General features: G+C 42.0%; 1 protein-coding gene across 1 annotated transcript in view; it reads right to left on the minus strand.

Annotated features, from left to right (window-relative positions):
* TRIM66 (tripartite motif containing 66) overlaps positions 1 to 24,990 on the minus strand; it is a 48,068-nt gene that overhangs the window by 6,438 nt on the left and 16,640 nt on the right. The window contains exons 8-14 of the mRNA XM_044426100.1: positions 22,928 to 23,871; positions 18,357 to 18,500; positions 6,646 to 6,918; positions 5,564 to 5,786; positions 4,543 to 4,603; positions 2,889 to 3,063; positions 1,321 to 1,604 (exon numbers count right to left, since the gene is read on the minus strand). Coding sequence (XP_044282035.1) covers positions 1,321 to 1,604; positions 2,889 to 3,063; positions 4,543 to 4,603; positions 5,564 to 5,786; positions 6,646 to 6,918; positions 18,357 to 18,500; positions 22,928 to 23,871 — 2,104 coding nt within the window. The remainder of the gene's footprint in view (positions 1 to 1,320; positions 1,605 to 2,888; positions 3,064 to 4,542; positions 4,604 to 5,563; positions 5,787 to 6,645; positions 6,919 to 18,356; positions 18,501 to 22,927; positions 23,872 to 24,990) is intronic.

Consider the following 24,990-nt stretch of genomic DNA (forward strand, 5'->3'; position numbering starts at 1 on the left):
TATTGGCTTTTAGCATGAAAAAACACACAAAACCATCAGGGACTCCTTCGGTATTTGCCATAATTTTCATCATAGACAAAAATTCTGTCCAGTGCTTTCACACTGTATTAAGATTTGTGCACTGCAAGCTGTTCAATGGCTTTGAAGCTCCCAAAGTCTTTGAAGCTCCCTCGACTCTGCCTAGTGAAGTTTCTCAGGCCAGGCATGACCACTGGCTGTTTTGGAAGGGGAAGAAGGGTATTTGGGAGAGGGGGGAGGAGCAAGTATAAGACCCAGTCCTTGGCTCAGCGTAGAGGCGGCAGGAGAAACGAGCTGCTCAGCTGGAGGGCTTTGCTGTTCTCCCAAAGGGTAGAGCCGGAAGCTTTACTGAAACAAAGGGACTGAGGGAGAGGTCCCCATCTGGATTCCACTCTTTACATGAGCAGAGGCTTCTCTTTCCAGCTTTGGAAGAAGGCTATTTAGAGCTCAACCCATTCTGTTATCTGAGGAATCTCAATAAAAGAACTGCATTTCAAAGGACTGTTTTGAGTTTTAGAACCAGAGGGAAGGAGGAAAAAGACCAGCTCACAACAGCTAGGCTCTTATGTACCTCATACATGACTTTATGTTAAAGTTATTCAACATCCCTAAAGAAAGATTATAAAAGAAATGTACATTACCCATAATGGTTTCTTTGGCATATGGCATGGAAGAAGGCTAAGCTGAGTGGTAAAGCTCACACTTGGCACGCAGAAGTTCCAGGTTCTACCGCTTGTGTCTCTAGATTGGCCTGGGAAAGATTCTTCTCTAAACCTTAAAGAGCTACTGCCAGTTGGTCAGATGGTGCTGACCTACATGACCCAGTTGTCTGGCTCAGAAGAGGGCAGCTTCCTACATTTGTTCCACTGTTGAAACCAATGAGTACAGAGTCAGGCTTTGGGTCTAAGTATCCATATCCCAGTTTGATGAATCTCATTGGCTTTAGTGGAGGTACCTTTTTTTAAGGTTCGGGAAGCCCAGCTCATTTTTGTCTTTTGTCATCTCCCACTACCTAAGAGCACTTCCTACTTCAGCCTGAACTAAGGTCTCTGTGAGAAAGAGGAGCAACAAGCCCAGTCATTGTTTCTAAGATGCCATTCAGTTTTTTCCCTGCTTCCAGGCTGGCCTGTTAGCTACCACAAGTACGTTTTCTTACAGCAGGACAAATCCAAAAAATAAGCATCTTTGAAAAGGCCCACTTTCATAAATCTCAATGCAAAGAGCTAGCTCTGAAAGTCTCAGACATTTAGACATGTGCTAAATGGAATGGATATGCCTTGTATGTACTCTCTAGATACTCACACAGGAAAGCTGAGCAACGCAGGAACATGGCATGAGAGATGAAACACCTTTGGGCAATAATCACAGCACAGCAGCTCTCCTCCATTCAGACAAACAGCACAGAAATCCTCATTCTCTATGGGGTGATCTTCCTGGGTAAGCACAGATTTTTTCATACTATTACTGAACCTGTGGTCTACCAAGGGAAGCAGCAATTGCTCAGGTGGCTGGTTTGTGGGGATCCTCCTTTCCTCCAGGTTTTCAGGCATGGGATTCAGTCTTTCAGGTAGATTGCCTTGATTGACCTTGGAGAAAAAGTGAATTTGACATTTTAAAAACCCTTCATTTCCATGCACAGTCATTGAAATACTGCAGAAACTGAAATGTAGTGGATAAATGCCTACAGTCTTACTGCACTGATAACTGAATGTTCTTATCCTACAGTTTCTCAGTAAGTCATAGCACATTAAACATGGCTATTCCCTAAAAGATATGGTATTGGGGGGCCATACTGAGAGATGTCAAATATGTGCATTGTCCCTAGTTACATTCATTAAAAATTATGCCTGAGGCTTTAATTGGTTTAATCAATAGATTAACCAACTAATTAGTGAAAGTGAGATTCGGAAGCTTGAATGGCAATGTGCCCTTCAGAGTATCTGAGCCCCTCCTCGTTGTGCCAGATATATGAGAAGAGAAATTTTTAAATGTACTTTGTTTCAGTTTGAGTCCACAGATAGACTAATTTTCCTTTCAATATGAAAACATTCTAATTTATTTTAATTAATAAGCCAACACCAGTGTCTGTGTTGTTCAAAAATGTTGAAATCCTAAATACAATGCAGTAAAACATAGTATTCCTTCTAGCATTAACAACCACAGAAAACTGAAACCAGCTGAATTGAATTGTGTTACCTCTTAAATTTGAATCTTCCACTATACTGAAAATCGTGATTTGTTCATTTCAAAGTCATTGTGGCTTTAATATTTTAACAATTCCAGTTTCTATAATAAGTGGTAGAACCCTATATATTAAACTGTATAATCTTACACTTCTGAAAGTTTGCACTTTCACTTGCACTTCAGTATCTTTGGTACCTGTACTCGAGCTTTGGAAAAAGTATTGGCATTTACTTAATCAGGCAAATAAATTAAAGCCAAATGATTAACTAACTTTAAAAGTTTTAAACCAGTTGGCCATAATCAAAATCCCCAAGCAGTTTTTTCATACATTTGAAATTTCTGGTTGCCAGTTCTTCTAATTCTACATGTTTAAAGACAATATCCTATTGAAATCAGAGGGCAATGTAGCTGATACTGTCTATCAGCATTTGCCCTGCCAGGACCATATTTACTCCATCTTTCTTTGGGAAAGCCAAAAGGGCTTCCAGCTTTGACCTCCCTGCGGCATTTGTCCCTCCTTTCCCACCCTGCCTCCCCAGGGTTAAAAGCAGCTTTGGAGAGGATGCCAGAGGTCTGTGTGTGTCACCATAGGCAAGCCTACTGACAAAGGCCATCAATGAATAAAGATGTCAGGATAGCATGGAAGAAATGGCAAACAGCACCCAAACCATCTGAGTCAAGTTCACCTTAATAGCCATGCTTGAAGACTGAGAACCACATTCAATTATCAGCAGGAAGGTCCCGTCATGATTTCCTTTCTGTGGCTGCAGTTTAAATACTGGAAGCTCTCCGGACTCCGATGTGCATATCTTCAGTCGTTCCAGTCGCACATAAGGAATTTTCACTTCTTTGGCACAAGCTCTAAAATCAATGTTAAATACTGGATTGCCTTTATCGGTTATCTTAAAGATCATCCTTCCATTTTACCTTTATTATTGCCATATAATTTGACAGGCTGGCTTGTCTTTATATGGCTAACCAGAATACACTAATAGGATTTTATTAATTAATGTGACACTTCAAGAACAAAATCTCATGCTTCATGATTTAGAACCAATAGATCATCGTGTACAACAGTAGGCTAAATAGACTTTTCTGCACAACACTCTCTAAATAGTCTCCCCTCTGGCCCCTGCTGTCAGTTAGGGGATGGGGGAAATAAGACAGTTTCTAAACTCAGCTTCCACAATCCCATAGTTGACAGTGTCAACCGTGTGCTAGGCAAATGCACTCCTGATCTCAGTCCAGAAAGTGCATGATGGATTATCCCAATACATTTACATGACACATATTTGTGCACACTGCCCTTTGGTAGCTCAAAGCAGTTATCCCCAGAACACATAATTGAAGTGCCATAGTAATAAGATATTAGCATGATACCTTAGCATCAAAGTTAATAATCACTATTATATATAAATATATATATAAGTGGCCATTATATAGAAAACTACAATACCACAATAATCCAATAATGAAGTTGTTGAGCCTAGATATGGAAAAAATTGCTTTAGAAGTTGTTAGATTTCAGCTCACTTTCCTAATCTGTAAATTAGAAATATTTAATGATCAAGTCACTGAGTTGTTAGGAAAATGAATTAGGCTGCAAAGCATGTTACACACCAAGGCTTGTTTCCAACCCTGATTGCCCACAGAATGGAAACCGCTAACAGAATGACTTCCCCTATCTGCTGCACTTATTTCCTCAATCTGCTCCAGAGGACTGGGGGACCTTCCAGAGTAGATCCTAATAGCACACAGAGCGACTGTAGGGGGGAACGCCACTCACACAACTTTAGATGTAAATTCAAATGCTGCACAGAAAACAATAATAATATTTCACCTTCTTGTTGTATCAGGTTAGATCCAACATGGTGACAGTGGAAGTCCACTATGGTAGGACTTTCTTCCTGTGTAAGCAACGGAATTGCACCCCACCCCAGTTCTGCTGATTGAACAGGTTTAGCCCACTGTTTTTAAACTGATGCATCAATTCATATTTCGGTATCATTCAAAATAATTTCACAGAGTGTTGATGTTTTTCTAAAAGTTTGCTGAAGTTTAAAGTACTAAGAACCATGTAAATGAGCAAATGTGGTTCAAGTATAATACTGGATTCTGTTGGTCTAGGTTCCAGGCTGTGCACATGAGTTCACTTGTGCTGCCAACCTTCAGTTTCTATTTGTTCTAGATATTCTCATCTAGGATTCTCATCTCATCTCTTCCATTTATCTGGGTTATTTCAACAATAGGTGTAATTTTTGTTGCTTTCAAAAGCAGGGTAAAAAGGATGCATTTTTGAAGCTATGCCTTCAATTAGTATGTTCCATGAATTTTGATTACCTGTTGCTCTGATTACTTTTAATTTCCATTTCAAAGTGTTCCTGTTCACAGTTACGGAAATCTACAAAAAATGAAAATGGGTAAAATTGAGGTGAACACATCCTAACAAGCATTCTAACAATGCTTTTAATATCCTAACAATCTCCTTCATAATTTAACAGATTCATCCTAAGGAGAGGAGAAAGTCCAAGAATGGGAGAACAGGCATCTCCCAAGTTCTACCAAACTCATGATGTCTTTGTTTGTCTTTTTGATATGTACTGATGCAGTTTCCCCCAGTGGCTGTAGAGCAACCCCTGATCCATCCTTGACATGCATCTACTACACCCCCTTTTCACCCATATCACAGCTGGAGTAACAGTAGAGCTTTCCATCACCAATCAAGTGCAAGAGACCTTTCTCTGTGAAGGTGCAGTAGACCTTTCTCTATTTCCACCTATGAGTAGAAGGTCTGTTGTATTCTATGGCCTGCTGGGCTCTCTTCCAGAGACCACAGGGAAGGTCTATTGCATCCTAATATCTGAATCTTTCTGAAAGAAAACATACAATCTGTATACCTGGGGTGCCTCATTGGTTTTCCTTAAGTCTGAATCCAAATTTTTCTCTTATAGTTTATGTTTTAGAGAAGGTGGCTAGTTTCAGTTATACTTTTTGCCTTATCCAATGCCATTATGTTAACATCAGAAGGCATTCATTTGTAGTGAATGCCTCAATCAGATCCATGAAATACCTTCTCTGGGCTCACCTGAAGTCACCTGAATGCACTATATCTTAGAATGCACTAATAACTAATTAGGCCTGGACAGTCAAATCAACTGTTTGTTTCCTATTATTAGTCAGGGGGTGCTTATTATTAACTATGGGCTTATTATTATGTCTATGTACTGTAGACATCAAATATTTGCTCCAAATAGTTAATTTTGTGCATTATGGCAAGAGCTATCCTAAAATAACCACAATATGCAATGGAGAATGTTAGATGTTTTTAAAAATTCAAGGGAGAAAAGGAAAACCTTGATACCTTCAATATGTCTTTGATCTGGATTAAGCGACTGCATGCAAGACGTGTTGCTGATAAGTATGGGAGGGGAGGCACACGGCTGAGTCTTCTTCACTGAAAGATTAATAGGCTCTTCCAGAATATTGTGGATAGGAAGAACTAACTCATTAATGTCTTTTGATTCAATAGCAGAAGAGCCATTTCCAAGAGGGTAATTCATAGAGCCAAACTCTTCACTTTCCAGCTTGGAGTTAAAAAAAGACATTGAAATGCACAATTAATATTGATCTCAACAAAATAACCATAACAGCAAAGGAGAATGACCTTACTGAACACTGTTGTTCTGATTCAGAATTCCACATTCCACATGCACCGTAACACACATGTGGAGGATGGGATCTAAAGAGCTAATTCTGGCATGCTTGAACAGACCCTTTGAATCACCAACCCACATGCCATGTCATAAATAAGCATTTGAAGCTCACACACATGGTTTTATAAGACATCTGTATGCTGCATGGATTTCTCCTCTTCAAGAAATCTAAGTGCCAAGACTCTAGAGTGCATGGGATGCATGGTCCCATGCTTCCTTGAATCCATGCCTGAGACATAAAAGGTAACTGCATCTATACAGGAACTAATGGAGTCTGAACTTCCCAGGGATTTTACTCTGCAAAGGATTCATCCAGATGAAGTGGATGCATACAAAAGCAGGACTGTTTAGCATGAGATTTCCACAACATCATGAATGACGGCTGCATATGACTATCCCATGTATTGAACTGCCAGTGATCTTACCTGGGACATTCCAGCAATGGAGGCTGTTGACTCCAATTTAAGCAGAGCACCTGCTCTGGATTTTAATCTGAACTTTATAGGATCTATCCATGGTGCTAAACATACTTTGCATGGGTGTTCAGCCCCATGAATAGCACCTATAAGGTTTAGAGTAAAATCCAGAGTGTCTAAGTAGTCCTGCTGGCACTGGAGCCACCAGTTTCCACTGTATTCCAGGCATGCAGCGCATCATGGCATTAACAGGAGTGGCCATTCTGATTATGCTTCCTACCAGTTCAACTATCCGGTGCGGCAACCATTCTTACCTTGCACACTGCACTGACCAGGGGCATACCACCAGATGCTAAATGGTCAATATTTTCAGCGCTCAAGTCATTTGTAGTTCTCTCCAGAGCAAGGCTGTAATGAGGCACAGCTTCAGGTGACACATCAGAGATATTTGGCATACTCTGAGCCTCATTGGATGTTACAGTGGATATTTCTTTGGCCTGAGTATCAGCTGACTTGGATAACCGTGCCGAAGACAACTCCATTTCTAAAGCATTTGAAAAGCCCACAAAGTTCAGTGAAGCTGACCTCTGAAAAAGATGACAATGTGGTGCTCAGTGGGTATGCATATATCTTTTGTCTGTGCTACTCAACGATTCAATCATAATAACCTTGTTTTTCAATACCACTTTGTTTGCTTCTCAGAATGGTAATGTATAAACAGAACTGTGGTGTTTAATGATATAAGCTTAGGTATATTTAGATAGAAAGAGTCCTTTATTTCCCAGCATGCATTAGCTAGTCTGTGTAGGCTGTTGTAAGGCTCTTTTCTATCCAAATATACATAAATAAATGCAAATATACATACATATGCCTAGAATTGAACTGTAAAATATCCTAATTAACCAAAAAGTACCCCCAGTTATCAGCCAGCAGATTAAATAGAAATTAATAGAAGTATTTCTAAAAATTGTAACTTGGTAAGTAGTATCACAGAATCATAAAAAGAATCATTCCTTCTTCTTTATCACAGAAGGTAGACTGCTTCTTCTAAACTTACCCTGTTGCTACACAAAGCTACATCATCAAAAACCAAAGGAAGTATACCTTTTTCATTCTATTGTATTACTTATGCGCCAATGCATGCAGATTTAAATAATTAATCTAATTGATTACAACCCCTACAATTGATTTCCTATAATTTCTCTAACTACATGATGGTCCTCCTTATCACTAGCACAAAAAAAGGATACCCTGAATGATCTGACATGACTTACTAGGAGCAATTATTATTTTCTTATGATATATTCCAGACACACATGTATAGCAATATAGTACCTAATTCTCAAGCAACCCATCCAGCCATTTGTGCCTGTTGTGTTCAGGCTTTATCCTCTCCGTCATCCAAGTCTCTCACAGTTCTATTCTATCCATTCTACTACTTCAAAGTCCTGAAAACTTATCTGGTGGTCCTTTGTTCTTTTCCCCAGCCCTAGTGATTTCAATGAGGAGCGAATTACATAAGTTCAGCTCCTGGCTGGCATAAATATTAGGCTGAATCCTGGGACTACTCAAGGGAATTGGATTCCTCCTGAGGGGCTACTGGGCATCTATGATAATGAAACATTGTAAAAAGCATCAGAAAATGAATATGCAACGTTTTGGTAGACTTTGGAGCAGAGATTCTATCAATTCCATATTTCTTCTGAATGTAATTGTGAAAGCTTTGGATCATTAAGATGGTCTCTTCCTTCAGCCTTAGAGTGGTAACCTATGGTGTAATTAGGACACACAAATGAATCTTCCAGTTTTGCAAGTGGTTTTGCTGAATCTTTCAGTTTTGCAAATGGTTGCACAAGTGGAATTTGTAATGGGTTGCACAAACATAATGCACAAAGACTTGTGCTACCTCATTCTTCTCTTGCACATAGTTCAGAACCTAGTTTCTGTCAGCACAATGTCATATGTCCTAACAAGAGGATATGGCCAGATACTTTCCTACATTTCCTGTACAGTACATAAGAAAGCACAGGGTTGGCAGGAGGAAAGATTGCTTCTGGACCAAATGTACATTGTTCTTTTCTTGGTGTTGAAAACGCCGTGGTTGGATCCCATATTACTGGAGTCAGGTGGTAAGAGCTTCTAGATTCCAAAGCTTCAGAACGCCAGCAGTAGCAAAGTCTGGGATGTCATCCAGAGATCCCATTCTAGTATCCCAAACACATGTTGCCATTTCATGATTCAGCCATTTACATGATCCCAAAAACTGAATGGAAAGACACCTAGCAACTTTCAGAGCTACAACATACAGGTCTTGGCAGGAACACCAGATATATTTGAAACAACGAATACCTTGAAAAAGGTTACGTTCTACAGAGATGTGGGCTCCTATTTTCCCTTATTACTGCTCCAGCAATATGAAGAGTATGAAGAGAATATAATAGACTGCATCAGTCAGTATAAAACATTAATCTTAGTAAAAAGGAAAGAAAGGAAAAATGAGGCCATCAAACTGCCATCTGTTTCTCCCTGGAGGCAAAAGTTAATTCTGTGGTTGTTTTAATAATGAGGAAACATTATGATCTTTCAGTAAAAATATATGTATGTATATATTAAAGCTCCTGGTAAGAAGTTGACACATTCTGCACTCTGATCCACAAAGCTGCTGTCAAGTGTGAAGTGAACAATGCACTGGGAGTAAGGCTCATTAAGATTCTATTAATTCTCTCCCTAAAATAATCATTCCTTTTGCCATTAGCGGGCAAAGGAGGGGGGCTGGGAGATGGGAGCCACCTCTTCTCCCCTAGTGGCTTCTCCTGTACTGGATAATACGTGACAATTCTTTTCTTTTCTTTTTTTTCCTTTAATGGATTGGAGTTGTCTAAAAAGCTTTACCGTCCTCTTCCTTGAACACAGCAAACATTTACTATATACATTGTCTCAGTGCAACTCCTGGTGCTGCTGGAAATCTGTTCATTTTGACATTTTAATACAGTTGCAGAACTCTCCTTTGCCATTACACATCTTTGCCATGTACCTCATTTCCCAATCTTCTTTTCCTACATCTTTATCAATCTTCCTTTATCAATGCTTTGCAAAATCCATCTCAGCAAGCACACTAAAGTATTAGCTGTAGCAGCATTAGTTTAGTAATAATGATGATCTTGATAACAAAAACTGTTATTCGATCACTGCTGTCTCCTTCGTCTCACAATCTTATGCCTTCAAGTGGCAGCAGTCGCCAGCCATCACTGCCTTTAATTGGTATGTTTAATAGCAACCTGATATGTGGACATTTAACAGCCAGTGGTGGGGGAATTCTTCATCTCCTAGTTTTTTCTATGCCAGGCTGCTATTAAAGGCACAGGAACGAGGCCAGTTAAAAATGTGCTCAAAATCAGCGTTAAAAATTAAGTGCACTTCTTAAACAGCTTCATGCAAACATGCATTATAAACCACAGAGGAAGTCGGAGTTGGAAATGCCTACCTTTAATAAAGTCTTGTCTTGTGATTTGTTAAGACTATACCGATTCTTTGCATTTGCAGAGAAATTACTCAGAGCAAATAGCTGCAAAGTAACAAAGGCTGCTGCTACGTGGCACAATCCCCCTGGCTGCTCATTAGACTGCAAGGTTAAAATGCACTAATGCAAGTTTAACTCAGAGTGCATGGATAGCCTGCACGCGTATTCCAAGCTTTTTTTGCTTGGCTTTCCACAGCAGAATGCCCCTGATCAAAAGCCCCTCCTGTTCGGGATGGAGATGCAATTCTGCTTAATATAAAATCCCAACTTAAGAAAATGGACCTGGTTTTACGATACCAGGAACAGAAGCAGCCAGCAGCTCAAGCAGCATCATGTATTATTTATCTCCATTTTCAGGTCAAAGAAATAAGCTTTGCAATCTGGAAGACATTGTGAAACATTTCTGATATCAATGAAAACAAATGTACTGGTAACCAACCAGCTACCCCGCATGGCTTAGCTGAGTTTATCCGATGGTCCACAATTCCTGTCTAAAGGGATAAGAATCCAGTGGACCTCATCTTAACCATCTCTACTCATCTAACTCCCTTTACTAATACAATTATCTTTGTGCAGCATAATGGCATAATGCCATTGTCTCTGACATTTACGGTTGCCAACTGACCTTTAAAAAGCAAACAAAAACCCAGCCTTGATTTTGTGCAGTTCAGTACAAATACAAAAACAAGAACAGAGAAAAGGTGGTTACCAAGCATTAAGCTGCATAGTTGGATACATAGAAACAGAGAAACAGAGCGAGTCAGAAGGGGTCTCCCGGGCCATCCAGTCTGACCCCCGGCTCCAGCCGGCTCCGCTCATGACATGCCCATCATGTGCATGCCCAGCCTATCTTTGAACACCCTCACCGATGGGTAGAAGCCCATTCCACACCCTCGGGGTCCCAACCATCAGGAAGTGCTTTCTGGCATTCAAATGGAACCTGGGTTCCCTGAGCTTTGCTCCGTTGGAGCGCGTCCTGCCTTCCTCTGCAGGGGAGAACAGGTCTCTACCCACCTCTGTGCGACATCCCCTCACATACCTGTAACCTGGAAGCAACAGAATTAATCTCCTACAGCTGTCTTCTCCAACTTGGAGCTCCCTGGATATTTTGCAAATATACTCCTATCAGGCCAAGCCAGCATGGCTAAAGGAGAGGAATGCTGGAAGTTGAAGGCTGTCCTACAGACAAGCTGAGGGGGCATCTGGGTTGAGCTCGGACACTATTGCCTCCCAATCATATGATCAGTGTTCACACTATCACCAAGTCAGACAATTAGATGGTTCATTTAGTAGGCTGGTTTTGTTGACCCCAACACACAGAAAACTTTGTGCAGATATCCTGATTCAGCAGACTGGATGCTTCCATCTTAAACATGCATTTAGCAGTGTGGGCAAGTTTTCGGCCAGAGAATCACAAATTACTACAATGCTCAGCAAACTGAGAACTCTCTGGGTCCACATTTGTGCCCTGTAAAGTCTGGGGTTTGGGAATATTATAAATCTCACCTCTTAGTCTACAAAACTGCAGCTTTCTAGTCCTCAGAGGCAGATGTAAGAATCCTAAGAAGATTCCATGAGAATCTTGGAAGATGATGAACACATGAAAATTCCAAAAGTATTAGGAGCTTATGTGGAATTTGCAATGGTTAATAAGCAAGATGCTGACGCTGATTTCTACAGTGCTCCACTGACACTATCCCACAATTTTGCATGCCTCATTATCTCATCCTTATTTTTTTCCTGCCTTCCCAGTCCTGATGAGAAAATTCCAGATTCTGCACAATTAACAGAAACATTAAAGCCAAGTCAGAGGTGTAGAATATCTATTTTACACTCAGGTCCTAGTCCAATCCTTGTCACAGCTTCTGAGCTGGGCAGGGAAGTCTCTACCAGATAACTATATAATTCCAAATATTAACCAATGCATGGATATGCAAGCCAATGTCTTCCTGATATTTTGGACTAAAACTCTCATAAGTCTGGCCAATGGACATGCTGGCTATGGCTCATGGGACTTTAATCCAAGATATCTGAAGGACAGTAGGCTGCCTATGCCTGCTGTAGTGTAGTGCAGTATGAGAGCCATTGATCAGAATGAATATACAGTAGTTTTGTTTTTATTTTCATTCTATTACTTAAACTATGTGAATCAATTTATTGACATGTAATAATTACAATTCTGCCAAACAAACAACATGGAGCATGCAAATGACATGGGAACAGACAAGAAGAGAATGAAACTGTACATTTTTATTATGATTAATTCAAGATTCCCTATCACATTCTTATTAGTTAATGGTGCCTAAACATCTGCTTTGTCTAAAATCCCAGAAAAGGAAAAACAACCTTGTGATGTTATTACTGGCCACCTGCCTGCCCATTTTCAGTGAACGGTATGAAGGGTCCCCATATGGCAGCATGCTTCCTGCTATTAGTAGCTATTTCAACGATCAGTATTTATAAAGCCTACAAAAAATGAAACTTCTCTGCCAAAACGTAAGAGGCTTTTACTAGCACACAAGCATTCTTTATTGTTACGGTTTATTGTTTATAGCAGAGCCATCAATGTACGCGGGCTTTGCCCAAACAGGAAGCATAAACAAATGATATAATGATCATGTTCAGAGTGCAGCTGTGTAGTGGCGATCATGGCCTCAGCTCACCGGACTTTCCGCAAGCCACAGAGCACCTGTATTCCATTTCTACTGCTTACCCTCCCACCAACCCAGCAAGTACAATGAAGTGCAGGTAGCCTATTCACCTGCGTCTCAAGAGCCTAAATGCATGCTTGAGTCCTATGTATTTTGCGCACAGTCAACACATGGGACTCCAGAGTAATGCTTTCATCACAAGGGGACTGCATTCCCTGAGCCCATGAACTACGACATTATGTACTTGGTTAATTGTGATGCTTCTCACAGATAGTGTATTCTTTCCTATTGTGACTAGGTACAATTTTGCTTGGATGCCTTTATGTGCCCTTTGTGCAACATTGCTCCTCCACTGCCCATGACAAAACTCCCATCTCAGCCTGTGCATCCCCTGCTATATGACTCAAGCACATAATCTGGCCATAATGTTGATAAAAGAGGGACAAACAGTAACATGACTACAGCTATTGGATGAGGGTGGGAAGCTGAAAGTTGCCTTGAAAGGTTCCCAACATGTGATTCTGCATTAGCCAAGATAAATTTGTGATATGGCTTCAGTAAATGTTGAGGAGAATACTGACCTTACCTCAGGCTATTTGAGGCTATCCTACTGTGGCCCATCTACCTCATGCCTCACCTGTCTGTCTTAGTTTTCTAGCATAGATTTTCAAATCTGTGTTACTTTTTAAACATACAAACACATACACAATATGAAAAGATGTTTTAAAACCTGAAACCCCTTAAGCATACTGAAATTAAGACATATACCCAAAATAAAAGTGACCTATCAAATCCACAGATGATCCATGAATTCACATAGAAAGAGTGCTTGTCAAGGCTAAGGTGGCAAGCTGAGAAAAAAGGTGGAGGCAGCTTCAAATTTAGAGCTGGGGAGAGGACATATGTAAACAGTCTTGGGTGGGGGGGCATTTTGGCCACTTGCTACAAATGACATATATGAGTTAAGAACCAAATTGCCATGGCAAAATTCCCCCCCTAGGCTAGATTTCTAGGAGGCTCCTGCACCAATATTCCCTGCCACCTCTGGCAATGCTCATACAGCTGGTTCCACCCTCCCCTCCACCAAGCAGGCTGTTGCTGTGAGGATGGTAGCTGGAAGAAAAGAGATGGATGCCCACCATTCTGTGTCACACAGTGCAACACCTGGCAAAAAGCACCACATTGTGGGGCATAGACTGTGATGGAATAGGGTACCTTCATCCAGCACTTCTGCCACTGCTGTAGCAGCATTAGTGGCAGCCGTCTGCCTAGAAAAGGTGGACTGCTAAAGTAGCAGAATGGACCTGTGACCAGGTAAGCGAGTGAGCAACAAACCAGCTGGAGGAGATGGAGGGTGGCAACTACTGTAGCAGTGGTTTTGGCATCAGCAGGCCCTCCTCAGGAGGGACTCCCTTCCAAAACTTTTCCAGCCATGTCTATTGTTTTGTTGTATCAGCGGGTCTCAGTAAAGGCAACCAGAGCCACCTTATCAAAAAGCGTGACTAGGGTCAAGATTTGATTCAGAATAATTAATGAGTTCCTGGCAAAAATCGGAAGTAGTCTGTTGAATGGCTGGGCATGCCCCATCACAATTCCCAGTGGGCCACAATTCTTCCAGTTAAAGCTGACTAGGGTTCAGTATAAGTGACTACAACTGGAGTCATGTACCACCTCTGTTAAGGTCTTTAAATTAGGCTTTCTTGATAATAATGCTAACAGAGAATGAGGACTAGATGCTTTGCCTAATTTGAACATTTAAATGCTCATCTGGATCAAACTCCAGCCATGAAAGCATCTGCTTCAGATTGATGGTACAAAGTTGTCATTTGGAAGATATTATTATGGCATTTAAATAGGCTTTGAAAGAAGTCAGGGGCATCCCACATGCAGTTTGATGTACAATTGACAGAGAAAGCAGGATATTTGCAAATACTGGTATATAGGATGGGGAGCAAAGGGGCAGGACAAAAATAAGGGGCTGTCCTCCAACTGTTGAAGTGTTCCTTAAAGTATTTCTTAGGCCTTTCCCTATAAGCCAGCCAGCCAGTATTCATTGTCCAGCAATATTCTGTTCCATTTGTGTCCACTAATGCTCTGAAGTGGCAACCATCCAGGTCCCGTTTGTGGTGACTGAATGGATCTGTTACGGATTTTAGGTATTCAATTCATTTGCAAAATTGCTGTTCTGGTGAGTCACGAGAAGTAATCAGAGAACCAGCTATGTGCCTTTATAGAGCTGTCTGAAAAGATGGCTGGTGGTTGAAAGCTTAATAGTCAGGGAGTTGAAAGAAAATTCCAAGGTGATGTCATGGTTTGGTCAGCTGGACAAGATTACATTTTATTTCAGGAGCAGCCTTGATTTCATGCATCAAATTTATATTTATCATAATGGATTTATGATAGTTGGCTTTATATCCAGATGTTTTACCAAATATGTCAAGCCAACAATGGATGGGAGATGTAGTGCATCATATCAAAGAAAAGATCCACTTTATGCTCAGTATGGTCACACTCGGCTCACTTTGTTCATCTGCAGAGCATCTGCTAAGGATTCCACTGTCAAGACATACAGCAGAAAGCTTTGTCTAATACTTCTTTTGAGATGAAAGGAATAGCAGTCAAAATTATGCACTAAAACCAGCCCACAGGAATGTTGGTAATTAGTATGAATGATTGTGGCAGAGGTAGGCCTAAGATTCATCCTAAGAAGCAAATGCTTGAGGTATGGCCATTCGATGCAATCAAAAACTTTCTTGGGGCTGAAGCCAAGTTGGTTGTTTTGTCTGCTCTTGCTTTGTAAACAACATCAAGCATGCAGAACACTTTGTCCACCAGGCACCTTCATGGGACGAATTCCATTTGATCAGAGTGGATGTACTGGGTGATGCTGTTGTCCAGACTGTCAGTCAAGACAGGAGTAAAGTTCTTCAAGTCCTGATTGATCAAGGATATTGAGCAATAAGAGGCAGGCACAGGTTTCTTTTCCTATTTTATCTCTCCATCTTTTCCACCACCCACAAACAACAACTATCCAAAAATATGCAAAAAAGGATAATTGCTAAGCTATCAGAATTATATACAAATATGCCCAATTGACATATACCTTTCTTATTGAATTATTTGCTTGGTTACTCTGGCAAAAGACAAGGACACTGTCTACATAGTAAGGCTTCCTAGGGGATTATAAATATAATATTTATATTATTCAAATAACAGCTAAATACACTGCTTTTTTGCATGAAAATTGTAACTGTAACTGCTGGATGTTAGGAATCAACAACAGGGCATGACTAATTAATCTTTTGCAGAGTTTCTAGTCATCTGACTGAGCTCTACTAAAAACAAAAAGCATGGACTAGAGAGCTCTGTGTATGATCCCAAAATGTGATTTTTATGTTCCTAAATGCAGCCTAAGCAAGCAGGCCTAGCTATGGCAGAAACCAAACAATTCAAACTCATATAATGGCATGTGGAAGCTCACATCTTATGCTCAGACTAACCACATATGTCCTTACAAGTCATGTAGTAAGAGCCAAATGACGGCATCCAAGAAAAATAGCCACAGCATTTGAGTCAATGTTAAATAAATGAAGCTAAAAATGCATCCTTTGAACTATGAGGAAATGTGGTCTGTTTCTTGTTGGCTACAACCACTGCCCCATCAAAGCATAAGAGCCATGAAACAATCCTTTTCTAGATACAGCACCAAATCATGTGTAGTGACACCAAAGTAAGCCATGGGTGTAACCTGTTGTCAAACTGGGTGGGGCTTTTTATTTTTGCCTTATATATGTATCCTGGCCTTCCTCAGCAGTATCTAAACTGGTCTAAATGCGAGTCTGAGAGGTTTTCCATTCAGAATCAAGCCAATCAAAATGTCCTTTGTTTCCAAGAAAGAATGAAAGCAGCACCGTTATCCTACTCACTGTCTCCAAAAGGACCCATGTTTTTCATTCTCCATCTATAAAATTACCTAAGTGAACCTCCCAGACAAGCCCACAGACATTGAAGACTAATATAAAATGGTAATTAGTGGCATGCCTACATGTATTTATGTTAATCATGTGTACTCTATAAAAGAAGAATTATTAGACTATTTTTATTATATTTGTGTTTTTATGCATTGTTATAAACTGTCAAAGAGTTCTGACTATTGCACAGTATAGAAATTAATTAATTAATGAAAGAGAGAGAGAGAGAGAGAACCCACTTTGGTAAAACATCCCTAACATGTCATTTGGAGGCATTTCTTACTGACCACAGCCTAAGTGGCTACTGTACAAATAGGGCAAAAATTGTTTATGGAAAAGGAAATAGGTACAAGACACTCAAAAACCTCACAGAAAGCCTAACACATCCAGAATTTTGGCTGCAGTTCCAACCACAGTTCAAAAGAAAGTGATAGCATCACACACAATGGAGGAAGGGGAAGGGTAAAAGCAGGCATAGTGATCCAAGTTGTTCTACCAGGGTAAATCAGCTTCAGGACCCATTTCATACATGACATTATACCTACGTGGGTATATATACATTCATATATCCCACTACAAGAAAAATCATAAAGCTCTCTCTTTTACCTCTAAGGGCAGGACGATGGGAACCTTCCAGTGAGGCCTGAGATGGAAGGAAGGAAGATTCATTTACACCTGGGTTCTCCTCCTCAGAAGGCTTGTTCACTTGCTGCAGAGGAGAGCCAGAGTTATCTTCCATAATGTGCCTTAGGATGCTGCCTTATCCCAGCTCAGACTAGTTGTGCATCTGACCGCAGTATTGCTTCTCTAGCCTTCCCCAAACCAGTGTCTCTGCAGATGTTTGAACTACAACCCCCATCATCCCTCATCACGGACCATGCTGACATCTAGAGATCACAGGTTAGAGAAAACTAATTCATCTGGTTGCAGCATTCCAGGGTCTTAGGCAGAGAAGGATCTCTCCCATCTGCTTCTACCTGATTTTCTCAACTGGGACTTGTGCTTGGAGCTGAACCTGCAGACTCCCATAGCCAAGAGAAGTGCTGTGCCTCTAAGCTGTGGCCCCTCTTTTCCCACACCACACATGCCACCAGCCAGTCTCACGATCATTTCTAGTCCTGTGATCATCCTCAACTACACACCCCTCACCATGACAACTGAGCCATTGCTCTTTGCATCTCCAAACTCCAGGGCATCCTGTCTCCAGTACAAGACACTTATGGTCCCTGATGGGCTACAGGTCCTTGATGTTGTCCCTTGTGGTCCCTGCCAGCATCACTGCCACTGCTGCTTATGTTAGTTTGATGCTTGTTATCAAACTGTGGCTTCCTATACAGAATAATGGGACTAATCTCCATGATGATGATGATGCTGTTGATAAACACTGGGATTTATTTTCTAAATTTGGGTAGGAAAAAAGTCATGTATGAAACTGCCCGAAAAATATGTCTCTTCTACCATTGTCTAGAAATCAACAAAGCAGAATTCATTAAAGAGTAAAGCAAGCTAATGGCATTTTCACATATGAGGTTAAATGTTTGTAAAGGAAATATAAATGATATCTTGGCAAGAAACTTCGTATTACAAATGCTTTCTCCCCTACATCTTCTATTCTATTAGCTGTGACCCAACATGCATAGAAATACCTGAGAACCTCAAAGGCTAGTTCAGCACATATATGGAATGGACACACTCACTGTGTTCCAAAGATATGGATTTCTACAGAGAGCACTCTCCTCCAAAAAGTCAACATTATACCAAAAACACTCTCAACTTTAATTCTTGTTACAGTGCAGAAAGGGATAGGCAATCTTCAAAGTGGCCATATAGAACTATGGAAACATGTTCTTTGATTAAAAAAGAAAATAAGAAGCTTTGTGTACCTTCCTGACTGGATTCAAAGCACTCTCTGGAGAGTGAATACTGACAATAGCTTCCTCTAATGGCTGCGTCATAGGTGGAATCACATTTCTATCAAGGGGAAGTGCTGGTTTTTGACCTTCTGATTCAGCAGAATCTTCACCAACCTATGACAAAACAATAAGCAGCACAATTTATTAATAGCAACCAGATCACTTCTATATTTCAATTATATACACACACTCACATCCATAGTTAAGCAGTTTCAGCTTGTTTATTAACAAAAACTGGCTACAGAAAGTGTATGAAATGTGAAATTGCTTATATTTGTTGCTTGTATATGCCACCAAACCTGGTTCAAGCTGTTAGTTATGAGCTTTAAATCCTTCAATGTTCTTAGCCCAGCACTTCTGTGCACCTATCTCTGTCAATATAAGCCTCTCTGTTCCTTCAGTACCTTCTGGGAAGGTCCTGCTGAAAGTCACCTTTCGATGCATGTAATAAAACCTTGCGGGGCTCAGCATCAAGGCAAGGCTCTCTTGGTGCAGGCACAGCAGGCTGAGGGAATTCAGATGAGGCTGAAAACTCTCCACCCCTATTTCCTCAGTCATTTAATTTGAATTTGAAATAGAGGCTGTTAAGATTTTTATTGTGTTTTTAAGCAAACACACACAAACTTTGTTTATTAAACTTGTATTCCACTAAATACTATCTGCCCTTTAAGCAGATTACAGTGAAATAAAGAAAGATGATTTTTTTTTAATTATTTCAGAGAGTATACATCACTTTGCCCTTCAGTGGAAAGGAATTGTTATTTATAAAAATGTTAATAAATAAACAAGGTTATTTTTAAATTAAAAAAAAATTATTTAATAGTGAGACAGCAGCCTCAGTTCACTGTTACAGTCAAACGGGTGACAAATACAAATGGCCTGATTAAAAGACAAAATGCTTTTGATTGTTCCCTCTTTTCCCCATGGTGCAGTCAAGACAAAAACTCTCCCCAGAGCTGCTATTTGCTCTGGGAGAAATAGCAGCTTCCCTCTCAGGCAGATACCTCAAAGTAAGAGGAGCTCTACTGGACCAAACCAAAGCCCTACCTAGACCAGCATTTTCTTCCTACAGTGGCTAAGCATGCCTGATGCCCTGGAACTGGCATAGAGAAATCCACTGCCCCAGACCTTGAGAGTTATATACAGCTATCATGAGTAGCAGCCATCAATTGCTTTATTTTCCATGAATTTGTCTAATCTCCATCAAAGCGCATGCATGTTGAGAGAGATGTGTCAGGCCCACAATACAGCGGAAAACCGTTGAACTCCTATTCCCCCTCCACTGTGAAATGGGAACCCATGGCTATTTTTTAAAATACTGTAATGCGAAATGCAAATCACATATTTTATAGAGATTTACCTGTACCAGGCTGGCCCCTTCCCTTCCCTTCCCTTCCCTTCCCTTCCCTGCACCAGGCTTTGCCCCCCTCCCCCACCACCACGCACCACTCCCTAATGTGTCAGGCATCACCTTTGAGCTTTGCTGCTCCTCTGGTCCCTGAATTTAGGGGGACTGAATCCTAGAAGATCTGACAAAGTTGTTCCAGTTCAAAAAAATATATAGCCAGTTCACATGGGGAACCAGAGTAGCAGCACAGTAAGTGTTTGCATCTACCTATGCAAATAGCTGCTTGTAATTGTCATTTTTTGAATTCAAAGAAAACTGAAGGTGTAGGGAGAAAGACTCGGTTTCTTTAATATAGCCAAGATTCCAAAATAACTTATTAACTAGCCTGTTTGCCTCAATTTAGAGTCCACTCTTCCCCTTGGTATACACCTGAATTGCGGGCGATGAAGCGGGTTGGGAGACAACTAGAGCGTAGGTGGAGGAAATCACGGGATGAATCTGACCGAACACACTTGAGAGCCCACTATCGGGCCTATGCTGTGGCGGTGAGGGCGGCGAAAAAGAAGTTTTTTCCCGCTTCCATTGCCTCCTCACAATGCCGTCCGGCAGAGCTTTTTCGAGTGGTACAAGGCCTGATGCACCCGGGTCCTAAGGAAGATCCGATGCCACCCTCAAAGGCCCGCTGTGACGACTTTGCCAGGCATTTCAGGGAGAAAATCGCTCAGATTTGTCACGAGCTAGACTCCACTAATGAATCAGAGGTCTCTGGGGAGACGCCAATGCTACCGTCTGGTCCAAAATTATTGGAGGAATTTCAATTATTGCGGCCCGATGATGTGGACAAGGTGCTTGGACGAGTACGTCCTACCACTTGCCTATTGGATCCTTGCCCGTCTTGGTTAATAAATAACTCCAAGCACAGGATTGGGACCTGGATCTTGGAAGTGGTTAACGCTTCTCTGAGGGAGGGTCGAGTGCCTGCCCCTTTAAAGGAGGCGGTAATACGACCGGTCCTGAAGAAAGCATCACTGGATCCAGAGTTGGCCACTAACTATAGACCTGTGGCCAACATCCCGTTTCTGGGCAAGGTGTTGGAGCGAGTGGTGGCGGGACAACTCCAAGCACTCTTGGATGAAACTGATTATCTGGATCCTTTTCAGTCCGGCTTCAGACCCGGGTACAGTACTGAATCTGCCTTGGTCGCCCTGTACGATGACCTGTGCAGGGAAAAGGACAGGGGGAGTGCATCCCTGTTGGTTCTTCTGGACCTCTCGGCGGCTTTCGATACCATCGACCATGGTATCCTTCTGGATAGGCTAGCGGCATTGGGGGTTGGAGGCACTGCTTTGCAGTGGTTCCGCTCCTATCTCAACGGTCGATTCCAGAAGGTAGTGCTGGGGGACTATGTCTCTGCGCCATGGCAGCTATGCCATGGAGTACCACAGGGCTCCATTCTATCCCCTCTGCTATTTAACATCTATATGAAACCGCTGGGAGAGGTCATCAGGAGGTGTGGGCTGTGGAATCATCAATATGCTGATGATACCCAGCTCTACCTCTCGTTTTCCACTAATCCAGGTGAGGCAGTGGCTGTGCTGAACCGGTGCTTGGCCAAGGTAATGGAATGGATGAGGGCCAATAAACTGAAACTCAACCCAGACAAGACGGAGGTCCTGTTGGTTGGCGGATCGGGTTTCGGAGAGGGTGGATTTGACCTGGTCCTGAATGGTGCAACACTCCCTCTTAGGGACAAGGTCCGCAGCTTAGGAGTACTCCTCGACCCGGAGCTTTCTTTGGAAGCTCAGGTGACAGCGGTGGCGAGGAGCGCCTTCCTTCAGCTTCGGCTGATTAATCAGCTGCACCCCTACCTGGAGTACGACTGCCTGGCGACAGTGACACATGCGCTGGTGACTTCCCGCCTAGACTTCTGTAACACGCTTTACGTGGGGCTTCCCCTGAAGACGGTCCGAACACTTCAACTGGTGCAAAATAGAGCTGCCAGGTTGCTGACGGGGACGGAGCATTATGCTCACATGACTCCAGTCCTCCGTCAACTTCACTGGCTTCCCATTGAAGCCCGGGCCCAATTCAAGGTGTTGGTTATGACCTATAAAGCCCTAAACGGCTTGGGTCCTGGCTACCTGAACGAGCGCTTACATCTGTATATGCCCGACCGCCCCTTGAGATCTGCAGGAGAGTCCCTTCTCCGGGAACCCTCCACGAAAGAAATTAGGAGAGTAAGTACTCGGAGGAGGGCTTTCTCTGCGGTGGCACCCAACCTATGGAATTCACTCCCCAAAGAGGTCCGCCTTGCACCGTCTTTTCTGGTTTTTCGGCGCTAGGTAAAGACCTTTTTATTTAAACATCATTTTAATTGTTAAAATATATGATCTGGCCAGGGCAACTTCTTCTTCCTTCTCTTTTCTCCTCCTATATTCTTTATTTACTTATTTTATACTGTTAATTTTAATTTTATATTATTATGTTTGTATCTCAGTGTATTTTTTGTATTTTTGTATTAAGTGGTAATTTATTATGTTCTATTGTATTTCAATGTATCTTATTGTGTTGTAAGCCGCCCCGAGGCTTCGGCAAGGGGCGGCATAGAAATGTTATAATAACAACAATAATAATAATAATAACAATAACAATAACAATAACAATAACAATAACAATAATAATAATAATAATAATAAAAACATGTTCTTTTTCTTAACATGGGTAATGCTGTTCTCACCTACCCTCCACCAGCCTGCTTATAGTTTAGATCAGGGTTGTCAAAGCATTTTCACCAGACAGCCGATTACCATTTTGTAGCACTCAAATCGCAGTGGTGGGTAGGGCTCAGAGGGAAAGGGTGACCATACCAGCACGTTTTAGTTTAAAGCTCTTATTGCCAGTAACCAAGGCTTGAAGAGGCATTTCAAGCTTTTGGGACAAGGAAAAACTGTATGAAAGCCTGGAGAGCACCAAACAATTGATGGTTGGGCAAAAGGGGGTGAGATACAGGAAGCCAAAGGGGAAACGCTATAGGCCTTGATTTAGCCCTCCAGAAGAGCCAGATTTGGCCCATATATCTGTGGTTCTGCACTCCTGGTTAAATGTTTCATAGCACAGATGCCGCCCAATGCGACCAGCCATCACATACACTGGTTTCTAGAAGCTAGAAAAAGAAAAGCTCTAGCAAACTCACGTGTGCATCTTCCTGGCTTTGCTGTTGAACTGAAGCTGGCTGTCTTACAATGTAGTTTATTTGTCCAACAATTGTTTGCTGAACATGCTGAGGCTGTTTGGCCGGATTCAACTGCAGGCTTGGTTGCTGAGCTTGGAGCAGAAGTTCCAAATCTTTCTTCATTTCCTCCAGCTCAAACTGGTGATGCATAATGTCCAGACTCTGCTGGATCACTTGTTCGTGAGCCTTCTCATTTGGCCCTGTTGTGGATGGCTGCTGTGGTGACAGCTGTGATGGTGGTGGTGGCGGTGGCGGTGGAGGCAGCAATGGCTGTTCCTGCGGTGATGGCGGCAAGTTATTCAGCTTTAGCTTCTGGAGTGGACCAAGCTGAACTTGCACTGTTGGACTATGCAGGGCAGATTGTGCAGAAAACTGCTGGGAATGGCCTGGCTGGCCCTGCTGAACCTCCTCCAGTGGCAGGGGATAAACAGGAGGCATTGTGTGGTGCACTGGCTGGTCCTGGGAATGCTTTGACATTCGGGCAGATGGGCTGTCGTGCTCCTGGTGAGACTTCTGCTCCGCACAAGGTTGCATTGCTTTCAAGAGTCGTGGGGTGCACCTCTGCTCCCTCTCATGCGGCTGCAGGCCATACTGCAAGGAGAAATGCTGCTGGTGGTGCTGCATTTCAGGCAGCTGCCGAAAAGACTGAGGGTGGCTCAAAGGAGGGGGAAGCTGTCCTTTATTCATGTGTGGGATGTTAATGCAATGGGTGCAGCACATGGGTGTTGGGCAATGGACAGGAGTCTGGAACTGGTGTGACTGGTTACTGAGAGAATCATGCTGTGGTGCTGGTGAATGTTGCCCGTGGTGATGATGGTGATATATAGAGGGCTGCATTCCTGGCATGCTTCCATAGGCTGGCACATCGGAATGATGGACTGGTCCCCCCTCCATTGATAAGTGTCCTGCAAGAAGCAACCAAGAGATGAAAATGGGGAGCAGTTCTGACAAACGGGAGACTCCACCAAAAAGGGTGAAGTCAGAAGAAAGGAGTGTATCCACCTCAGACAGCCTGATGGGACTCCAGGTGGGCCAAAGTTGGCTTACTACCCAGAGTTCAACATCCCTGCCCATGATCACTTGGGATCTGAAGAACAGGAGAGTGAATCTGGTTAATTTGAGGCAGTTGTACATCTTTTGCCCATATCACTAACTATGCTTCCATAAAAGACACTGTAGGAAATCTTTAACTTCTCTTCTGAAGACAGTAATGCCATTTTGCACATACATAAATTCACTGCTTAACTGACTAAAAGCCATGAGGGAAAGCAGAAATACCAACAGAGTTCCAATTTCATGGATATTTGGTGCTGCCTTTGGACAGTTGAACTCTGCCTGAAGTGTCCTTTTAGTCCCCAGTGAAACTATTACTACAGACTTAGCTACTGATACAATTTGGTCTTATTCATGATACATCTCCACTGTCTTCCCATCAGTCCCACTGCTCACCAGTGTTATTGGACCTTCTTGACTGTTCTGTAGAGCCATCCCTGTTTTTAATGAGCACATATTCCGAAAGATATTACCCTAGCTCAGTGGTAGAGCACATGTTTGGGTGCATAAAGTCCCAGGTTCAGTACCTAGCTTCCCCAGGTAGATCTAAGAAAAATCTTGCCTGAAACTGCAGAACCATTGCCACCAACCTGTGAGGTCAATAGTGGCTAGATGGACCAATGTTTCCTATGTTTCTATGTTCTCAACAAAGTAGTAGAATTCTCAAAGAAATAAAATCCTGAGGGATACTTCTAGGTAAATTAGGCATCACTGGGTAAATTTGACATAACACAGTTGATTTCCTCAGTTGACCAATGAAGGCTTATCTGAAAGCTTTCTGCAAAGAAACTTCAGCTAAATTTTGGCTGTGTGGCCAAAAAGGATGAATCTCAGGTACTTCTCAGAAATGGGGAAGGGAAACACTAATAATGCTGCAGTTCTTCTTGGAAGCCACTAGCTTGTGGCTGTCATCCCCTGCCCCAAAGTCCATGACAGTAAGCTACCCAACCTGGCATCCAATAGGATGGAGA

Source organism: Varanus komodoensis, unplaced genomic scaffold (genome assembly GCF_004798865.1).
Source record: "Varanus komodoensis strain SLA01 unplaced genomic scaffold, ASM479886v1 scaffold16, whole genome shotgun sequence".
NCBI lineage: Eukaryota > Metazoa > Chordata > Lepidosauria > Squamata > Varanidae > Varanus > Varanus komodoensis.